The sequence below is a fragment of the Macrotis lagotis genome, chromosome X (genome assembly GCF_037893015.1).
Source record: "Macrotis lagotis isolate mMagLag1 chromosome X, bilby.v1.9.chrom.fasta, whole genome shotgun sequence".
In the NCBI taxonomy this organism is placed as follows: Eukaryota; Metazoa; Chordata; class Mammalia; order Peramelemorphia; family Peramelidae; genus Macrotis; species Macrotis lagotis.
Window position 1 is genome coordinate 629,244,031 of NC_133666.1, and position 19,961 is coordinate 629,263,991.

The 19,961-nt window shown below is 36.4% G+C and overlaps 1 protein-coding gene across 2 annotated transcripts in view; it reads right to left on the reverse strand.

Annotated features, from left to right (window-relative positions):
• The window catches only part of LOC141500485 (putative adhesion G protein-coupled receptor E4P), a 258,858-nt gene that overhangs the window by 5,126 nt on the left and 233,771 nt on the right, over positions 1 to 19,961 (reverse strand). The window contains exons 5-13 of one of the 2 annotated variants that reach the window (XM_074203684.1): positions 18,809 to 18,974; positions 17,218 to 17,337; positions 16,082 to 16,284; positions 15,836 to 15,994; positions 14,630 to 14,824; positions 9,574 to 9,809; positions 4,773 to 4,836; positions 2,205 to 2,296; positions 519 to 699 (exon numbers count right to left, since the gene is read on the reverse strand). In XM_074203684.1, the coding sequence (XP_074059785.1) occupies positions 519 to 699; positions 2,205 to 2,296; positions 4,773 to 4,836; positions 9,574 to 9,809; positions 14,630 to 14,824; positions 15,836 to 15,994; positions 16,082 to 16,284; positions 17,218 to 17,337; positions 18,809 to 18,974 (1,416 nt within the window). The remainder of the gene's footprint in view (positions 1 to 518; positions 700 to 2,204; positions 2,297 to 4,772; positions 4,837 to 9,573; positions 9,810 to 14,629; positions 14,825 to 15,835; positions 15,995 to 16,081; positions 16,285 to 17,217; positions 17,338 to 18,808; positions 18,975 to 19,961) is intronic. The other variant, XM_074203685.1, reaches the window with a different exon arrangement.

The following is a 19,961-nucleotide window of genomic DNA, read 5'->3' on the forward strand; positions in this document are numbered from 1 at the left end:
TCCAAACTTCAAGAAAGTTAAGAAAAAATTTCCAAAGAGGTTACTTCCTGTCCTGTCAAGAACTATTTCTCCAACAAGAGAATGAGTTAAGGGAATCATATCAGAACTTTTATTGAAGAGTCAAGGGATAGGAAAATAGAAGATTGAAAATGAGGGAAGTCTTTTGTCAAAAGGAATATCTACACTGAAGAAAACTTGAGAGAACACATTGTGTCAGGAAACAAATAGACAATGTATAGCCATCAAATGAGAGCAAAGAATGGAAATAACAAAAAGTCAAATTTGGTCTTGAAATAAGGAAACATCTTCTAGGAACTAAAGCTATTTAAATGTGAAATAGGTCATCTCAATGGGAGGCAGAAAACATTTGTAGGGCAAGATGTAGGGGGAAATTTGTTCATATGGATTGGGTTAAATGCTCTCTGAGGTCTTTTCCACTCTGAGATTCTATATATCTGTAATTCTTGGGCACCACACTCTTCAAGTGAGTTGGTAAGAGGACTAAAGTCTCATATTACCTGGCGGCTGAGGACACAGTGTACCAGGAAGATGTAGACCCCCTGCAGGGAGTTGATGATGGTGAAAGTGTAGGCAATGATTGATTGGACTGGTTCAGGTATAGAATGATTCAGGAAGAAACCAAGACTCCAGGAGCAGCCCAGAATAAAGAGCTGAGCTAGGGCCTTAAATGTCAGGGTTCTATAAAAACCAAGATATAGAAATAAGATTCATATTTTAAGTTTTAGCTTATACCCAACTCAACATCTTCTATTCCCATTTGATTGCTGTCCTTTTTTCTCAAGAAGGACTAAAATGACATCACTATGTTGGAGTCAAGGTATACCTTGAGTGTCCAACTGTGGCTGATCAGACCAATATGAGCTTAGAAGGCTTTTCTTATCTATAAAATGAGCTAGAGAAGGAAATGACAAACCACTCCATTACTGGACACAAATAGTCCATGTCTCATTATTAAATGAGATCATTTTTATAAAAAAACACTTAGCATAGTGCCTGGAACAAACCCATATAAATAGGTTCTTTCCCCTTCTTTCTCTACTCTCCCATTCCTAAAAGCTATTTTTGAGTATCCATCTTCAAGGATGCCTTTGCAGGTATAAATAACCCAAACTTTGGTCATGTCCAAGTAATGCTACTATGGAAAAGACATTTGGGGAAATGAAATAATAATAATAATAATAATACAGAGTTGAAAGGTCTGGCCATTAACTTAAAGAGGAGCACATTAAATAAGTATTTAAAATTATTGTTATATGAAAACTAGAGCTACCCCCTCCTAATACAAAAGATAAGTTCCTTAAAAACTATGGACTTCTGGTATATACAAGTGTTTTAAAAATATATAAAATTTTAAAAATATATCTTGTTCTCTGTATATTGAAATGTTCATATTTTTAGGAATTACAAAGTTTAGGATGAAAAAGAAAATCAAATTTTAAAAAGATTTTCTTAAAAAAGTCTCATGAGATAAATATTTGTAAATGAATCACATTTTCCAAAAGAATTTCCAAAATGGAAGTGACCTTTGTGGTCATGTAGTACTACTTGTACTGAAGCAAGCCTTTCTCCCCTCAAGTGATAAAACAAATCTCCCATGATGGGAAACTCATGACTTTCTAAGGTAACCCATTACATTTTTCCCATTGTCTCACATATAATGTTGATTTATTTCCATTTGACAATACTGGCTTTCTTTCAAATTTCTTTCAATTCTTTCAAGAATTAATGATAATTCTAAGACAATCAGAATGCAAAAGGGGAGTTGTTGGGAGAGGGCACTGGGTAAAGTAGTTAGACAACTTGCCTTGGAGTTAAGAGGTCTGAGTATAAATCTTATTCCTACAACTTACATAGCTAGATGACATTGACAAGTCATTTATTATTCTTAAAATGGGATGATGTTGCCTACTATGGTATGCTTTAAAGGATGATAATGAGGAAGCTCTAAATAATCTTATAATTGGGAGTTATCCTCCTCATTATAATTACCCAACAGAAATATTCTGCAGAGGTGTTGGATCAGTTTACCCTGCAGTGTTCACAGAATTTCAGCTTTGGAAGGGACCTCAGAGGCCAGACAAGAGCCCTCTCCAAGTTATCTAGCTAATGGTCCCCTCATTTTTGCTTTAAGATTTCCCCAGTTTCCTGGAATTTTCTGGCAAGGAAGAGGCTAGCCAGCTTACCTTGAGTTTTGGATGGTGGATACTTCTTTGTTGAGTGATGAAAGTCTGTCTCTCAAAATCCATAGGGTTGTCAAATAAAAGGACAAGTTGATCTGTGGGAACATTAGGAAATGCTGACCTTGAACCAAATTCTGGGGTCAATATTTACAAACAATATTTGTAACAATTTATAAACAGCTGTAGCCACCCAAACACCAACATTTTTGTTGTGTAGTCACTTCAGTTGTGTCCTACTCTTTGTGAATCCATTTGAAGATTTCTTGGCAAGAGATTGGAGTGGCTTATAATTTCCTGCTGCCTCTTTCTTTACATAGTTGGATCTCTGGTTTAAGAGTGACGCTAAAATGTATATAACAACTTCACCTTTATGTTCAATGATTGATTGTGTTTAAATTTTAATTAGGATCATAGATTTCTAGCTAGAAGTCTTAGAAACCATCTAATTCAATGTTATTATTTTATAAATGAAGAAAAAACCTGGTTGTTATCTTGATGCAGATAATCCCCAGTTTTTTTTTAATCCAGTCTTGAACTCTCTTCCAACTTTCAATCTCATATAAGTAACTGTGAATTGGATGCCTCTTGTGTATTTTCAACTGAATGCATCAGAAACACAATTTATTGTTATCCCTAAAACTTAACTCTTCTGAACCTCCCTGTTCCTGTTTAGGGTCCCACAATCTTCCTAGTCACCTGGGTTTACAACCTCAGTGTCTATATGTATGTATGGTTGTACCTTGACCCCAACATAGCAAAGTCATTTTAGCCATCTTTAAGAATAAGGATAACAATCAATCTTCTCTATAATTTTTTCTCTAACTCTTCCATCATCCTGGTCCAAAGGCTCATCACTTCTCACCTGGACTGTTACAATAACATTTTGATTGCTCATTCTGCTTCATTTCTCTCCACTCCAGTCCATTATCCAATCAGCTGCCAAAGTCATTTTCCAAATCTATGTCACCCCACTACTCAATAACTTATCACTCTCTTTTACCTCCACATCAAATATAACATCCTCTCTTTTAATACCTTTCAAAACATGACCCCTTTCTATCTTTTCAGCATTCTAGCTCTTCATTGCCCTTTATGTATTCTGTAATAGACTTTTGTTGTTCCTTACACACAACATTTACATCTACTGAATTATTGTCTTTTAATTGGTTGTCATCCATGCCTAAAATGCTCTTTCTTTATCTCAGTCTTCTAACTTACCTATATTCCTTGTTGATATTTCTTATCTTAGAAATAAAAACTGAGATTGTATTTATACATTTAATAATAATAGTAAACCCACTATGTGTAACTATAAATACCATGTTTTTAATTCTAAAAAGTTTATTTTTCCAAAAGAAAAATTTAGTGAATGTCATTGCTTTACACATATACACACATACACATTGACACACATATATGTCTATATATATGCATATAGACATCCACATATATATATATGTATATATACACACATATTTTTGCAAATCTCTTTAATTCTTTAATGTCTCTTAATAGAAGACCATTAACAATTAATAGAAGGCATTCTATATGTTGTAATTTTTTCATTTGAAGTATATGAAGAAAATCAATTCTTAATGATATTTAGTTGGAAAGGGATGATTATTTTAACAGGTAACTTATTATCATTATCATTATTATTATTATTTTGAAGGGCAGCTAGCTAAGCACAATGGAGAGTGCTGGGTCTGAAGTCAGGAAGATTCATCTTCATGAGCTCAAATCTGCCCTCAGATACTTATTGAGAGCTATGTGACTCTATGCAAATAAATTAATCCTTTTTGTCTCTCTTCCTCATTTGTAAAACTGGAAAAGGAAATGGCAAATTACTCCACTATCTCTGCTAAGAAAATCTCAAATGAGATAAAGAGTCAGAAACAACCAAATAGAAAAAGATTATTTTGAAATCAGTTTTGATCTTGAGGGCAAAATTGTTGTCCCCTTTGGAATATAAGAATTATTCTTTGATAGCATATGAACTCAGTTCAAATCCCATCTTTTGCAAGAGATCTTTTCCAGGTGCCTTTGACTCTACTACGCATACACAGAGACTAATGATTTTCCCTTGAGATTACTTCTCATTTATCCTGTATATTTCTTTTTTTTTAAGGTTTTTGGGGTTAAGTGACTTGCCCAAGGCCACACAACTAGGTAATTATTAAGTGTCTGAGGTAGGATTTGAACTCAGGTACTCCTGACTCCAGGGCTGGTGCTCTATCCACTGTGCCACCTAGCCGCCCCATCCTATACATTTCTTAAAGGTACAGAGTAGATTTCATGTTGTCAACCCTATTAAGAAATGAGCTCTTTGAGGGTAGAGGCTATTTTTTGTCTTTCTATCTCTAGCACCCAGTACTCGTCCTAGCATATATGTGTTTAATCTATTGATTATGTAACTTATTCAATATTATCCAGGGAATAAGCAAGGAATCTTGATTTGAATTCTGGCCCTATGACAATAAATCCTGTGCTATTTCTGCTGCCCACTACTCTGTTTTGATTTTCAGCTCATTTTGACTTTAGCAGAAAATAGAAAATTGCTATCTGACTCACCAAGATGATGACAAACACTGGTCCCAAGAAACTCCAGATAAATCCTTCCATTTTTAACCAGCAACTGAAAAGAAGAAATAGCAGCAGGAGTAAATGAGCATCTTTATACTGGGGTCTCTAGTCTGTCTTTGTGAACTTGGGCATCCTAGTCAGGATCAGGGGGAGTCTTTGTATCTTCAGAGACTTGTTTAGCTACTGACCCATAGAGGATGCTTTATTGAATTGAATTGAATTGAATTGAATTGAATTAATAATAGCTCCCATTCCTATGGCCTTTTAAGATTTGCCTGATCCTTTCCTCCATCAACAATATGAGTTAGAAAGTAGAAGTACAGTTATTTCTATTTTACAGATAAGGAAATTAAAGTCCAATGGCAAAATCACAGCTATAGTGGTATTTATTGACTTGCAATATTCAGCAATTTGTGCAGAGATATCCCATAAGGCCACCTCAAGAAAGGCCATGCCAAATCAAAGGACAATGGAGCAGGAGAGTGTTCATCACCCAGAATTAGGAGCAATTGAAGAGCTTCTGGTTTAGGGCAAAATCAGCTTCCAGAAGGCCAAAATTGGAGACTCGTGTTGCTGGAAGATGGAGCCTGTGGCAAATATTAGGCATCAATGCAACCACTCCACATCACACTACTCAATCCAGTGAGGGGAAGAGAGATGTAAATGTCATGAGCAAAGACCCAGAAGAGTCCTGATTCACTCCACCCCATCCATGGCAACACGGGTGATGAGTATGAAATACAAAATCCCTGGCATAAAGCAAAAAGGGATTTATCTGTATAATTGCCATTGGGAATGGCAATGAAAGCAGCAGGGCTCCCACTAGAAACATTAAATACCAGTGGGGTTCTGGATAACAGGCTATGGTCACATATGCACCTCATCAAAAATATAGTGACCAGAGAGATCACAGGACTGAAGAATTCACTGCAGTAAGCCTTTACAAATCAAAAGAAAAGGTGGAAGGGAACCTCAATACAAAGTGATAAGTTCCTGTCAAATAATATTTCATAACCATGTTCACCAAAATATCCTGGATCACTGGGGGAATGTGTTCACTCAAGGAGGTGAATAGCACTGGTAAAGTTGTCATAGTCTCACTTTAACATAGCTTAGAGTACCATGGAATAGTTAATTCCACAAACCAAAAGGGGTATAGATACTCCCAATAATTCAGAGGCAGGACCCAACAGTTAATGGTTGTTTGAAGAATCCAGCAGGAAGATATATTAGCCTACTGGGAAAGCGCCTGCAGTGGGGAGCAATAGGGATGCTGAACTAAACACACAGCAGATAGGAAAAAAATCCAATGCAAAAAACAAAGGAAGCCTCATAATTTAGCAAGGCTTCTGAAAAGATGTATGATATTAATGAGAGGTTAATAAGGAGAGAGGTAAACATAATGAAGAGAAGAGGATATGGATGAAGATAAAAGTTTGATGGGTGGTCACAGTTGTCATATTGAGCCTTTGTACAGGATATTGGGATGGCTGTCACCTGGGGATTTCAGTAGCTTCTGAATCCACTGGAAGCAAACCTTCTATGGGTTAAACTGGATTCAGGGTAACAAGATATAAAGAAAGGCAAAAGCAGTGCCTAATATTATGAAGTTCCCTATCTTTTAGGAGAAACAATATATAAACAACTACATGTAAACAAACTAATATAGAATAAATTGAGGACAATCTCAGAGGGAAGGCTGCTGCTGCTACTGTACTACTATTGTTATTCTTCCATTTTTTTTGGAGATAATGAATGACATCACAATTGGGGTAAAAATTGATGATGATGTCTTGACCAGGGTGTGAATTGGATTTAAGTAAGGCAAAATAGAGTAAAGTTCCATCTCTCTTCCATAGGTCATTCAAGTCTAGTGGCAAGACAAATGTCATGTTGACTGACAATGGCCCAGGCTACAATTAATGACCTTTTTTACCAAGCTCTAAGTGCTCCACAGCTCCTGATTCACCAGCCTTCAAAGACATTGGAATAATTTGTCCTCATCCACCTATTCCACTGGGGGAAAACTTTCACATGCTTGGGGTGGACATCTCCCTAACTCACTAAGGGATTTGAGGCCTGTTGATTACTATCAGCTTGGTTTAGTCATCTTCTGAGATGGTTTTATCAGTGTGTGGCGGTTCATGCTACAGTTTCTTGGAATCAAAGGTGAAAGGGGAAGCATTAGAATCAAAGAGGACTGGAAAAATTTTTCTGTAGGAGGTAGGACTTTAGCTGAGACTTAAAAGAAGCCAGAGAAATCAGGAGGTGGTTATGAGGATGGCAAGTAATCCAAACATGAATGTTAGCCAGTGAAAATACCTAAAGTTAGGAAATGTAAAGTTGGGAATCTGATGTACATAACAGCAAAGCAAATAGGACAATGTCACTGGTTTGCAGAATATGTAGAGGAAAATAAGGTGCAAGAAGAATGGAAAGGACATAGGGGGCCAGGTTATGAAAGGCTTTCAAAGCCAAACAGAAGATTTTATATTTGATCCTGGAGACATTAGGGAACTACAAAAATTTATTGACTAGGAAAGTGATATAGTTAGGCCTGTGTTTTAGGGAGATAAATTTGACAGCAGAAGAGAGGATGAAGGCAGGGAAACCAATTGGCAGGCTACTGCAATAGTTCTGTCACAAGGTGACAGGGCCTATGACAAGATAGTAGCTAGAGAAAAGAAGGGGACATATAAGAAAAATGTGAAGGTAGAATCAAAAGAACTTAGTGCCTAATTGGCTATGTAGAGTGAGGGTTGGAAGTCAAGGATAAAATCTAGATTGCAAGTCTGGGAGACTGGAAAGATTGTGATTCTCTTGACAGTAATGAGGATATCAGAAGATAGGGGAAGGTTTGTTAGCAGGATTAGATAAAATGGAAGAATATGAGATGGCACACTTTCACTTTCCATAAGGTGAAGGAAACTTAGCCTTAACTTTTCCAAAGGAATCCATGGAGCACTTTATATTTGCCAAGTATGATAGCCAAATCAAAATAGCTTTCTGTTTACTTCCACAAACTTCAATCACAAGTAAATAATAGTTTACCTGGACTGTTAATACAATATCCTCTGTTTACCTTTATATAGATGACTCTGCTTTCTCCTTGCCTCCCAGGTATTCTTAAAATTGCTACTAGAATCATTTTTCTTATATATCAATCTTCTTTTTTCACAAATATTGTGACCTTTTTTACTCAGTGAATCAGGTTTAGATTCCTCTGCTTGGAGTTTAAGATGTTTCATAATCTAATGTCACCCTACTCCAGTTTTTGCTTTCCTAGCATCATGTGATCTAATAAAATGAACAAACCTCTGGTTCCCCCAACTTGTCCTTCACATTCCTGCCTCAGAATCTCTGCTCAGACTGTTTCCTATTCCCTGAGTGCCTTTGCTTCTTTATTTTGCTATAGAATTTCAAGATTCTCTCTTCTAGGAAACCATTCCAATTCCTCCTCCTGGTCTGCTTTCATTATTTTAACAAAGCACTTCTCTTGTTCCTCTCTGATGTATTTATCATTTGACACTATATGTTATTAGTTTTCTGTAATCTCTGCCTTATTTTTATCCTTAATGGATTATGAACTCTAACAGAGCTGGGGTTGTATCTTTGTTAAGTATCCTGTCTCCAAAGTTGTTGAGTACATTCTTCTCACCCCAATACTCCACACATGCTAAATAAATGTTCATTGGCTGAAATGTTTGCTGAACGATTATCTCAATAGTACTTGTTTCAACAAAGAATGATCTGTTTTATGCCTTATGTCTGTTCTCTCCATTATCAAGTATATTGTTAGTGGTTATGATTTTGGTGGGACCAGTAGCTCTGTGTAAAAAAAGAAAGACCTAAAGATGACATCACATGGGTACAAAGAGCACACGAACATTCTTTCAGTTTTGTATATAATTTGCTTCAAGCTGAACAAGAGAGGAAACATGGCAGAGCAGATGAATGATACAGTATAAACTCACTGAGGGCAGGGATTGTTTCATTCATCATTGGATTCTTAAGAACAGAGAACCCTGGGGGCAATATATATATATATATATATATATATATATATATATGTATATATATATATATATATATATATGTGTGTATATACATATACATATATATATATATATATATATACATACAAATTAAACACAAATTATATACAAATCATTGGGAAAGGCCTCTGGTATTTGAGATCTTCTATAGAAGGGGATGCAAGCCGAGCTCAGGGGGAAGGAAGGAGACACATTCTAGACATGGATTATTGGGGGATATCTCTTGTAGATGGCAAGCTACCTCACAACATGGACTTAAGATATTGCATCTTTGATTGCTCATTCTCAAATACAATGCTGTGCAAATTACAGATTGTACATGCTTAGGAAATGCATAATTTGAATTGGAACCTGCTTCATTTTCTGAACCTTTACTTCTTTGATTTAGAGATATAAGTAGAGGTAAGGTAGCAGATGGAGGCCATGTTGTTATAATATTTAGTGCTAAGGGAAAGTTTCTTTTATCAGGAAATATTTACCAAAAAGCTTTTCCCAGAAACCTGTGCATAAGTTCCATAGATTGATAAAGTCAATTTACAAGAATTTTGATAGGAGCAGGCATTGGGTTGAAATGGCAGGGCACTGAGTCTTGAGTTACTGGAATATAGCCTCCTATGAGAGGTAACTTGAATTGTAAGACATAAATTAAGAAATAAATGAAAAAGGATTTCATTCCAGAATACCAGCTGGGTGTGTAGGTTAATGCACTGATACAAATACTATGCTCCACTCACATGTTATCTCTGCCATAGCCCTGAGGATTAATCCCTGCTGACACAGCCACAATCACAGCGGGGATTCCGTAGCCAAAAGAATACATGAATTTCTTCTTGAACTGGCTTGCACTGGTGAAGTTGGAAACCTTGAGGTTCCTAACAGTCAGGAAAAGGTATAGTCCTTCCAGGAACATCCAGATGAAGGCAGCCAGGTATAGGTAGTGAAACCCCCCAGCAATGATGGAACACACAATCTGAGAGAAATAGACAAGGTAAAGATGGTTGGTATGGAGATGGAAGGGAATGTCCACAATTTATGATGGTCAAGTGAGGAAAATATGGCCCTACTTCCTTTCTAGAGACTATGTGATAGAAGAAATTTTGGACCTGGTGTCAGGAAAAGCTGGGTTTAAATCCTACTTCCCATCCTCAATATTTATTTGACCTTGGACAAATCACTGAAACTCTACAGGCCTCAGTTTCCTCATCTGCAAATTGAAATCCTTGGACTTGATAGCTTTTCAGCTTTTTCCTAAGTCCCATTATCCTCAATTGTATAATGGGGATAATTATTTGTCATCTCTTATGTGGTTATTTGAGAGCTCAAATGAAAAATTGTGTAAAGCACTTTGCAAACCTTTATGGGGGAAACGCAATGTTTTCATTGACTAATAATGTAGGGACTGTTCCCACCTCAACCATCTGATAACTAATTATAGAAAGTTCCCATCTGCTATTGGAGAAGAAACATAATATGATAAATGAAACAATTATACAGTAAAAGGATCATCTGTTCCCCTTGAAGCAGCAACTATTTGTCCCACTTGGATAAAAGACATACAATTTGGCTTAAATGGTTAACTCAATCCCACAATTTTATCTAAAGGGATAACTTTTACAGTTGTAAAAGTATCACTAGCCTCCCCTTATCTCCTGATCCTGAACAGGGAATGTCCTCTCCTTCCAATAACAAATCCAGCCAGCTACATGGCAAATATTTCCCCAGAAACCTCTCTTCCTTCTTCCTTTTAATAATTGACCCTTTCCTACACCTTCTCCTGTGAAAGGAGTTGCCACAGACTACTACTGATTGGCTCTGTACTCTAAGTAGGCCTGAAAAGTTGTCAAAAACTAAATCTGTATCTTAAGAAGCTATCCTCAGTTTCCTAAGCAGACTAATACATTTCTTTGCTTCTGGTTTGATCTCCTGTCTTTGACCCTTCCTTGGATCCCTACTGATGAGTATACCAATCCCTTCAGGTCCCAGTCCTCTCAGGAAAGAAATTCCCCAGCACCTTAAAAAGCTATAGAAATTTTATTTATTATAATTCACTTGCTTTTAGATGAGTTTGTTTCTAAATTATCCAAGAAAGGTGAGAATATACCATATTTTTATCACAGAATCAAATAATCTTAGTGTTAAAAGAGATGTGAAGTCATTGAGTTTAATCCACTTCAGAAAGAAATTCTTACTGATGTATTCCGTAAATGATTATCTGTCCTCTCTCCTCACAAGGCAGCTGATTCTACTTTTAGATAGCTCTAAGGTTATGCACTGGATAGGGGACTGGGTTTAAAATCAGGAGTACTTCTTCCTGAGTATAAATCCCATCTCAAACACTTTCTAACTGTGGGATCCTGGGCAAGTAACTTAACATAGATTGCCCCTATTTCTTCATCTGTAAAATGAGCTGGAAAAATAAATGGCAAATCACTCTGGTATCTCTTGCCAAGAAAACCCTCAAATAGGGTCAGGATGAGTTGGACATAACTAAAACAACAAATTGTTGGGAAGTTTGACCTGAAATTGATTCTATGTTCACTGCTTTGAAGCTTCCTTCCATTACTTCTAGTTCTGTCCTTCGGGACCTCATGAAACAAAAGTAGATCTATTTGAATATAGAGTCAGGTCTTTTTTCATTCAAATTAAACATCTTTATTGTTTTCAACTAGTCATCATATAAAATACATACAAGATTCTTCACCATCCTAGGTCTGACAAAATCCTTCTTAAACTATGGTGACCATCATTGCACATAATCCTCCAGAAATGAGTCTTGGTCAGGGAAAAGGCAGAGTGGGATTATCATTTCCTTATCTGGCTATTGTCTGGTAGTATTCATTCATACTGAGCTTGAAGTTGACCAAACAAGCCCCTTGACCCGTTGTTTTTTTCTTTCTTTAAAAATAAAATTTTATTGATACTTTATTTTTCACTCAGTATCCCTTCCTCCTCCTAAAGAGCCATTCTCTATAACAAATATTCTTTTTCTTCTGATCTCCCATGGCCATGTGTTATTTTATTTTTTCCAATTGCAGGCAAAGATAGTTTTCAACATACAACTTTTTGTGAACTTTTGAATTCCACATTTTCCTACCACCTTCCTTTTCCTCTCTCCTCCCCATGGTAGTGAGTAATCTGATATATTTTGTACATGTACAAACATGCTTAACATATTTCCATATTAGCCATATATAGCAAATGTTCTTAAAGAAAAATGCAAGAGAAAAATTGGCATAACTGACCAATATAACACAAATGTCTGAAAATATGTGCAATGTATCACAACAAAGAACCTATCAATCAAAATTTATTAAGCACCTACTATTTGCAAGGGGACACAAAAAGATGCAAAAGACAGCTCGTATCTTTGAGAAGCTTACAATCCAATGACTTCTTATTTCTATAAAGTTATGGGGATGACAGATAGCTTCTCATAGCTCTTCTTTTGAGCCATTTGAAAGATATAATTTTGCAACACTCAATTTAGATTGTTTTGTGTGTATATATGTAGTTATTTCCATTTCCATTGTTGGCTTTTTTCAAACTGAAGGCTAGCTATGTCTCCCCTCATTTGTACTTGTAAAGCTGATTCTATAAGACACTATATTTATCTCTGTTGAATTTGATCTTATTAGACTCAGTTCAAAACTCTATTCTGTCTATATCATTTTAGATCCTATCTATTATCTGGAATGTTTGTCATTACTCCCAGTCTTGTGTCTTCAGTGAATATAATGGATATGCATTCTCTGTCCAGCAATGAGTTTGTCTATCAGAAATGATAAAGTGACTACTATGTGCCAAACATTGTTCTGGTGCTCCTGGGGAAAATAAAGAAAAATAAAGGAATTCCTACTCTTAAGAAATTCACATTTTAACATATATATTGCAAACTATACACTTTTTATATAGAGAGCAGATGGATATCTCACAATCTTCCTTTGTAACATTTCAGGTTTGAATCCCCCCGCCCCTCTTCTTCATGGATATTTATAGTGTGGAACAGTAGGAGTGTCCAACTTTGATCCCTAGGAGGCATTGATGAATGGGAAATTGATCTGTAATATCATTGTCATAGGGAATTTCTTCACCTGAGAATATAGGTAGGCACCTGGAGCATTGTCCAGAAAAATTGACTTGTCCAGAAACACACAACCACTATGAGTCAGAGAGGGAAATTTGCATTCAAATATTCATAGGTATGAAGCCAACACTTTCTCTGTACCAATCAGACTGGGGAAATAGACAAATCTTGGGAAATTTCCACAAGGAAATCAAAAATTTTTAAAAAGAATTGGAAATTGAGTGAATGTCCATCAATTGGGGAATGGCTGAACAAATTGTGGTATATGTACATTATGGAACACTATTGTTCTATTGAAAACCAGGAGGGATGGAAATTCAGAGAAACCTGGAGGGATTTGCATGAAGTGATGTTGAGTGAGATGAGCAGAACCAGAAGAATATTGTACACCATAACAGTAGCATTGGGTTGATGATCAGTCTTAATGGACTTGCTCATTTCAGAAGTGCAACAATCAGGGACAATTTTATGGTATCTGCAATGGAGAATGCTATCTATTTCCAGAGAAAGAACTGTGGAATTTAAACAAAGACCAAAGACTATTACCTTTAATTAAAAAAAAAACCTGATATCCTATTATGTAATTTTGCTAGCTCTTATATTTTTATTTTATTTTTCCTTAAGGATATGATTTCTCTCTCAGCACATTCAATTTAGATAAATGTATAGCATGGAAGCAATGTAAAGACTAACAGACTGACTTCTGTAGGGGATGGGGGGAGGTGTGAGATTAGGGGGAAAGTTGTAAAATTCAAAAATAAATAAATTGAAAAAGGATACATAAAAATAAAAAAATTTTAAAATACACAAGTAAGTTATGGTGGTTTAGGGTGAGTGGGGTGGCAAAACTCTTCAATGTGCATGTGAAGAAGTCTCTTATGTTTCCTATTTCCTTTTCTTTCTTCATGGGCAGAATTCCTGCTCTTCCTTTGGCGATGGGCAGGTCAAAGAATGCCCTTGCACTTGCCCTGAGGCTCCTACCTTGCTCCAAATGCACAACATCTTTACCTTGGGAGGCTTCCTCTCTCTTTGGTACTGGTCTTTAATCCCAGTCTGATCACCTCCATCACAAGATACAAGATACAGGATACCACAAGTAGGGGTTCAGCTGTGACCACCTTGGTCATCAGGCCCCTTTTCTATTCTCTTCTCTAGTCCTTGCTCAGAGAGAAGGTGGGTCGATTGCATCAGGGATAGTTAGATAGATGACCCTTTGAGATGTATGATAATCCATGCAGTGCCAGCACATGGGTAGAGGATTTACCGAAGCATATGGAGAATAAGAAGATGACGTAGGCATCACTGGGGAGAGTGACTATAGCCTCATGACTAAGATCCTATTGGAATATGGGAGCATTTAAGATATGTAAATTGTTTTCCCTTTAGTAACATATTGGATCCTTACAACAATTCTAGAAGTCAGGTTAGTTTTATTATCTCCCTTTTTCAAATGAAGAACTTATTCATTATCATATAGTAAGTGTCAGAGTTGGGATTTGAACTCCTGACTCTCCCTTCAGCACCTTACCATAATGCTTCACCTCCCCAGGCAAAAATCCTTACCAACTATTAATTATCAAAGAAAAAATGCTTCCTAGACATAATGGAACCCCAATTATCACAACTGCTTCCCTGTGATGCTTGAACCTTATCAGCAAAATAGCTGCATTTGATTTTTAAAGGAAAGAATTAAGGGCTCCTTCTACCTTAGGTTGAGTTTGTTCAATTCCGATGAGGAAGAGGAGGTTGGCCAGGAAGAGGCACAAGGATAGCTGCAGGTGGAGGAAGGTACTAATATTCTGGATGGCTCGACACAGGAGGAAGACGAGGGCAGCCAGAAAGAGACACAGCAGAGAGAGGCCTAGTCCCACATAGGTGATCATGGTCAGCACAAAATCTTCCTTTGATCCAGAAAGAAAAGAACAGTGGTCACCATTTTGAGTCTTCAAGAAGACTTCATGATGCATGTGATTATATGTTTTAACAGATGCTTCTGGATAATAGAATATATACACTACAATGGCATTTATTTACTATGTTCAGATAGATTTATAACACCACAGATTACATTCCCCTTTTGGCTGAATCTTTCGGATAACCTATATTTAAATCTAGTTGTGGCTGACATCTACACTATGTACCTAGGTGGCTGGAAGGATGTAGAGAAAGACAACAACTTCAGTTTTGAACATGTTGAGTGGAAAATACTCATTTCAAAATGTGCAGCAAGTAATACATATTATCCCCATTTTACAGTTGTAGAAAAAGTTAAAAAAATTGTCACTTCAGTGAATGAGCATTTATTAATAGATCCTGGAGCTAGAAAGACAATTCCTACTTTCAAGGAATTTATATTTTAAAGAGAAAAATATACCCATGTAGTATATGGGGTTATAATGCAAACCAGAGTCTTTTATTGACTCCAAGACTAGTGCACATTAGTCTCTTTACTAGATGACCCCTTACATCAGATGCTACTATAAATTAAACAACCAATCATAAGGAACCTAGTGAAGGATCACTATGTGCTAAGTGTTAAGGTAGGTTCTGGAGGGTACAGAGATAAAAATCCCTGTCCTCAAGGAAGGCTTATTTTCAACAATACATCGATGTATATACAAAATAAGTAGGAGGTTATTTAAGGAAAATCATTAGCAGATGGGAAGGGAAAATCAGCCAAAGCCTCTTGGAGCTTCAGCAGAAGTAATGATTCTAAGAAGCAGAGGTAAAGAGGAAGAGCATCTTAGCAGCCTCTAAAGTCATAGAAATGGGAGATGTGTGAACAAAAGCAAGGCCAGTCTGATTGAACTATATAGAGAGCAAGAAGGTGAATAGCATGTGATAAAACTGGAAAGGAAGATAGGAAATAGATTGTGAAGGACTTTAAATGAAATTAAGTTGATTCAGCTTACTTTCAATGTGGTGGTTGCCAGAAGTATGGCAAAGCTAGAGAGGTGACTGCAACTGCATTCAGTTTGACTATCATTCGATGAGATGACTTCACAACCTTGGGTGGACCAGGTTGTGTTCCTCCAGTAAACACAAAAGGACTTTTCATTTTCCCTCTTCATCTGAAAGAAGGACATGATCTGTGGCATGTCAGAGCTCAAGAGCAGGAAAATCAGACATAGGAATGAAGCCATTTACTTTCTACTTACTTGAATGTGCTGAAAAGTGAAGGAGACAGGTATGGACAGGAAGCTAGTCATCTTGTATCCAATTGTCCCACTCACCACCTTGGAGTTCAGATGAAAGTCTTTTATTTCTTTTTCATCTTCATCAGTTGTAAGGTCTTCCTTGGAGACAAACCTTTCATTTATGATGGATCCAATGGAAGCATAAGAAATAAAAACAGCTGCACCTATTAGGAGAGAAGAAAATTGACTGATTTAAGAGAACATTTGAAAAAAAGTTATCTTAAAAAGAGAGGGCAAATTTAAGAGGTCATTGAACCATTCCCATAATGGAATTCATTTTAAGAGTTGGAAGAGATTTAATAAATATGTAATCTGACCTCTCTCCCACCTCCTTGAAAGCAGGGATGCCTTCAGCAATAGCTCCAGCAAGTCATCATTTAGATTCTGCTTAATGACCTTCGGTGATGGGAAACTCAAAACCAGTCCTGTAATGTCAGCATGTTCCACTTGGAACAGATCTTCTCATTAATTATTATTTCCTTCTATTTAATTAAATTCAATATTCCAATAGGTTCACAATCCCAGTAAGTTATATACATAAGAAATGTAACAGAAATTGCAAAAGAAAAATATGTTTGAATTTTGTTGCTAGTCCAGAAAACAGAGTGTAAGTGTTTAATATAATTGGTTTAGTTTGATTTTTATTTGTTTTTTATTCCTATATTTAGGATCTCTTCTTGGTGAACACACAACTTTGACCCTATGTTCCCTTCATGCAATCCTTAATTACACAGACAATAATTAGAGGAATCTATCCAAATATCAAGCATGGTATAGTGGAGTGAGATTCATTCTTGGAGTCAAGAAGACCTGGCTATATAGTACCTTAAACACCTAATGGCCAGGCAGTTAAGAAAGATAAGAAGTTACAATTGAATTGTTGATCTCCATTAGTGAAAGCAGTTTACACTCTGGGGTTTCCCTCAAGAGGATGAAATTATGAGTCTATGACTTATCTTTCCCCACCCCCTCCCCCAATAAACAAACTCAAACATTAGGGAAACAGCTTCATTAGAATGACTTAGCTAACTTCTTAATATAAATGAGAAATTCTAGTGGAAGTCCCATCTTAATTATGGCACTTTGGTTTGCTGTACCTTTTGAGTCTTTTTCAGTAATTAGGATGCAATCAAAATTCATTGTTTCATTTGCTGCTTCCATTTTGAATAATGAATTGTTTTTGTCACAGTCACCCTCCAAGGTCAATGTTTGAATAACTAGTAAAAACAAAAAACAAATTTAAAATGAATGTCCATATCCACTTATTGTCTGTTCTTCAACAAAACTTGCTTGTGGCATAAAATGGAGCAGAGACAGGAAAACCTATGTTATGGAGAAATAGGAATTTTGTTTCTAAAGAGACCCCAAACATCCAGATTGAAGAGCATTTTGATGATCATTTCTTCTAAAATAGAAAATTGTTCAGTCAGTCAATAATCATTTATTGTTTACTATGTTCCAGGTACTATGTTAAGAGCTGATTATACATTTAACCTATACATGGATTTATCAACATCATTATCATCTCTAGTATGCACATGGAGAAAGACATTTTAAAAGTGGATAAGAGGTACAGTTATATGGGAACCCAGGGAAAAGTAAGGATTAGAGCTCAACATTGTGGCACAGCAAAAATAATGCCACATTTGCCATCAGAAAACCTAAGTTCAAATATAAATTTTACTACTTAGTATCTCTGCCATAAAAGTCATGAAGCTTTTCTGGGTCTCATTTTCCCCATCTGTAAAATAAAGTGTCATGCTACAGAAGAGAGGTCTCTTCTCCCTCTAGATGCTGTGACCTTACTGCCAATTTTGATCTCAGTGTCTTATTCACTGGACAATGTTAGCTCTCAAGAAAAGAAACTGGAAGAAGCCAATTGTTTGATTTCTACCCTGAGAAAGTTAACAGTTATACTCAAGGAGATAATCCTGATTTTCTACACAGAGAGAATCTTGAAACGAGTCTTTCTTCCCTCCCAATTTTATCTCTTCTTAGTCTTGAAATAGGCAACAGAGTTTTGAAGTCTTGAAAATTGATTACAAGGGCATTCTAGGAATATAACCTTTTGAGTATCAGACATTTCAGGGTTTTCCACAAAGTTGCAATCTTAGTTGCCTTGTCCAGATTATGAATAGAATATGCCCAAAGGTCTCTCTCAACTACATCCCCAAATCCTCAAAATTGTATATCTTTTGGCCCAGAAATGCCATTATGAGGCTTACACCCCCAAAAGAGCAAAGTTAGAGGAAAAGGACTCATATGCACAAAAAAATATAGCAGCTTTTTTGTGTTGACAAAGAATTGTAAACTAATCATTTGGGGAATGACTGAACAAAATATGAAATCTAAATATTTTGAAATACTATTATGACATAAGAAATAATGAAAGATGCTTTCAGACAAAACTGGAGGACTTGTATGAACTGCAAAGTGAAGTAAGCAGAACCAGGCAAACAATTTATCTAAGAATACTAATATTGTAAAAAGAAATGGCTTTAAAGACTTAAGATGAGCAATGATTTCCAGAGAAAATGTGTTGAAAATTGCTACCCAACTCCTGATGAACTTAGGATATAAAATAAGGCACATTTTCACATGGGCAAAGATGAGAATTTTTAAAAGCACATATAACCAAATAATACCCAAACTGCCAATCTAGTTTAAGATGCCAGTGACTAGTCTTACCTAGTAAATCCTTCTTTATTGAGCTTTTGTTTCCAGGAGGGAGACTGAGGGCTACCTCATATGCAACATTCTGTACAGTCTCAAGATATTTGGTCACTATCTCAGCTGTTTTGTTTTTGTTTTCATTCGTCTCACCTGGAAGAATGTCAAAAATATTGGCAACATCCTGTTAAAGATAAAAATGTTTTATTAGTGAATGCAATTGAGATATCTGGGTTGCTCTAGACTGTTTTATCATAGTTGTATTTTCGCATTGTACTCATACAGTGGGAATCTGAGAAAAGCAAATTATCAGGCTTTTTGCTGAAAAACTTAACATGTCCCAGTAATACTGGATCTTGACATTATTATAGCTACTTAAGGCTTGCTGGGCACTTTATCTACATTATCTCACATGATGTCTACACCAATTCTGTTGTGTTAAAGGCTATATTTCATCATTATTTGTAGATGAGAAAACTGAAGTCCTGTGAGGTAAAATGATTTCCCCAAGGTCACACAGAAAATATGTGTTAGAGAGAGAGAACTTAAATGTCAGAAATAAAACACTTTTTGCTCTATCATAGTACTTCTGAGAATTTTCTTTTAAAATATTCTCATTTCCTGAAAACCATTGGAAGGGGGTATAGCTTAAGGAGAGTTACAGTAGCCATGCCATGAGCATGCCTAAAACTAAACCTGTTCCCAAGATGTTTCTAATGTGAGATGCATTCTGTATGAAGGACTGACTCCTCCAACTGGAGGAGGCCACTTCTGAGAGACAGATACTCTGGTCTCTTGATAAAAATAGTATGTGCAACAACAGAGTTTTATGTGCTCTCTGTATGCTACTAGGAGCCATGGCTCTTTGGAAAAGTTGATTCCCTTGCTTAATGGGTATGAAGAGTATGTTACTAGTCAAGAAGAAAAGGGACTGTGAAAAAGAGTGGGTTTGGAAGTTGGCCAGAGGATTGGGTTGACATTCAGTGAAGTATATATATGGCTCAGGGGGAAAGAATTCTTAATTTAGAGTTAGAGGTTCCTGGGTTCCAAATAGAACTCAGTTGTTCCTGGCAGTTAGACTTTTGACTATATCATATCAACTCCTGATGTCTTGGTTTCCTCATTCTTAAGATTAGAGGGGTTGGACTAAATGTCCATAAAGGTCCCTTCC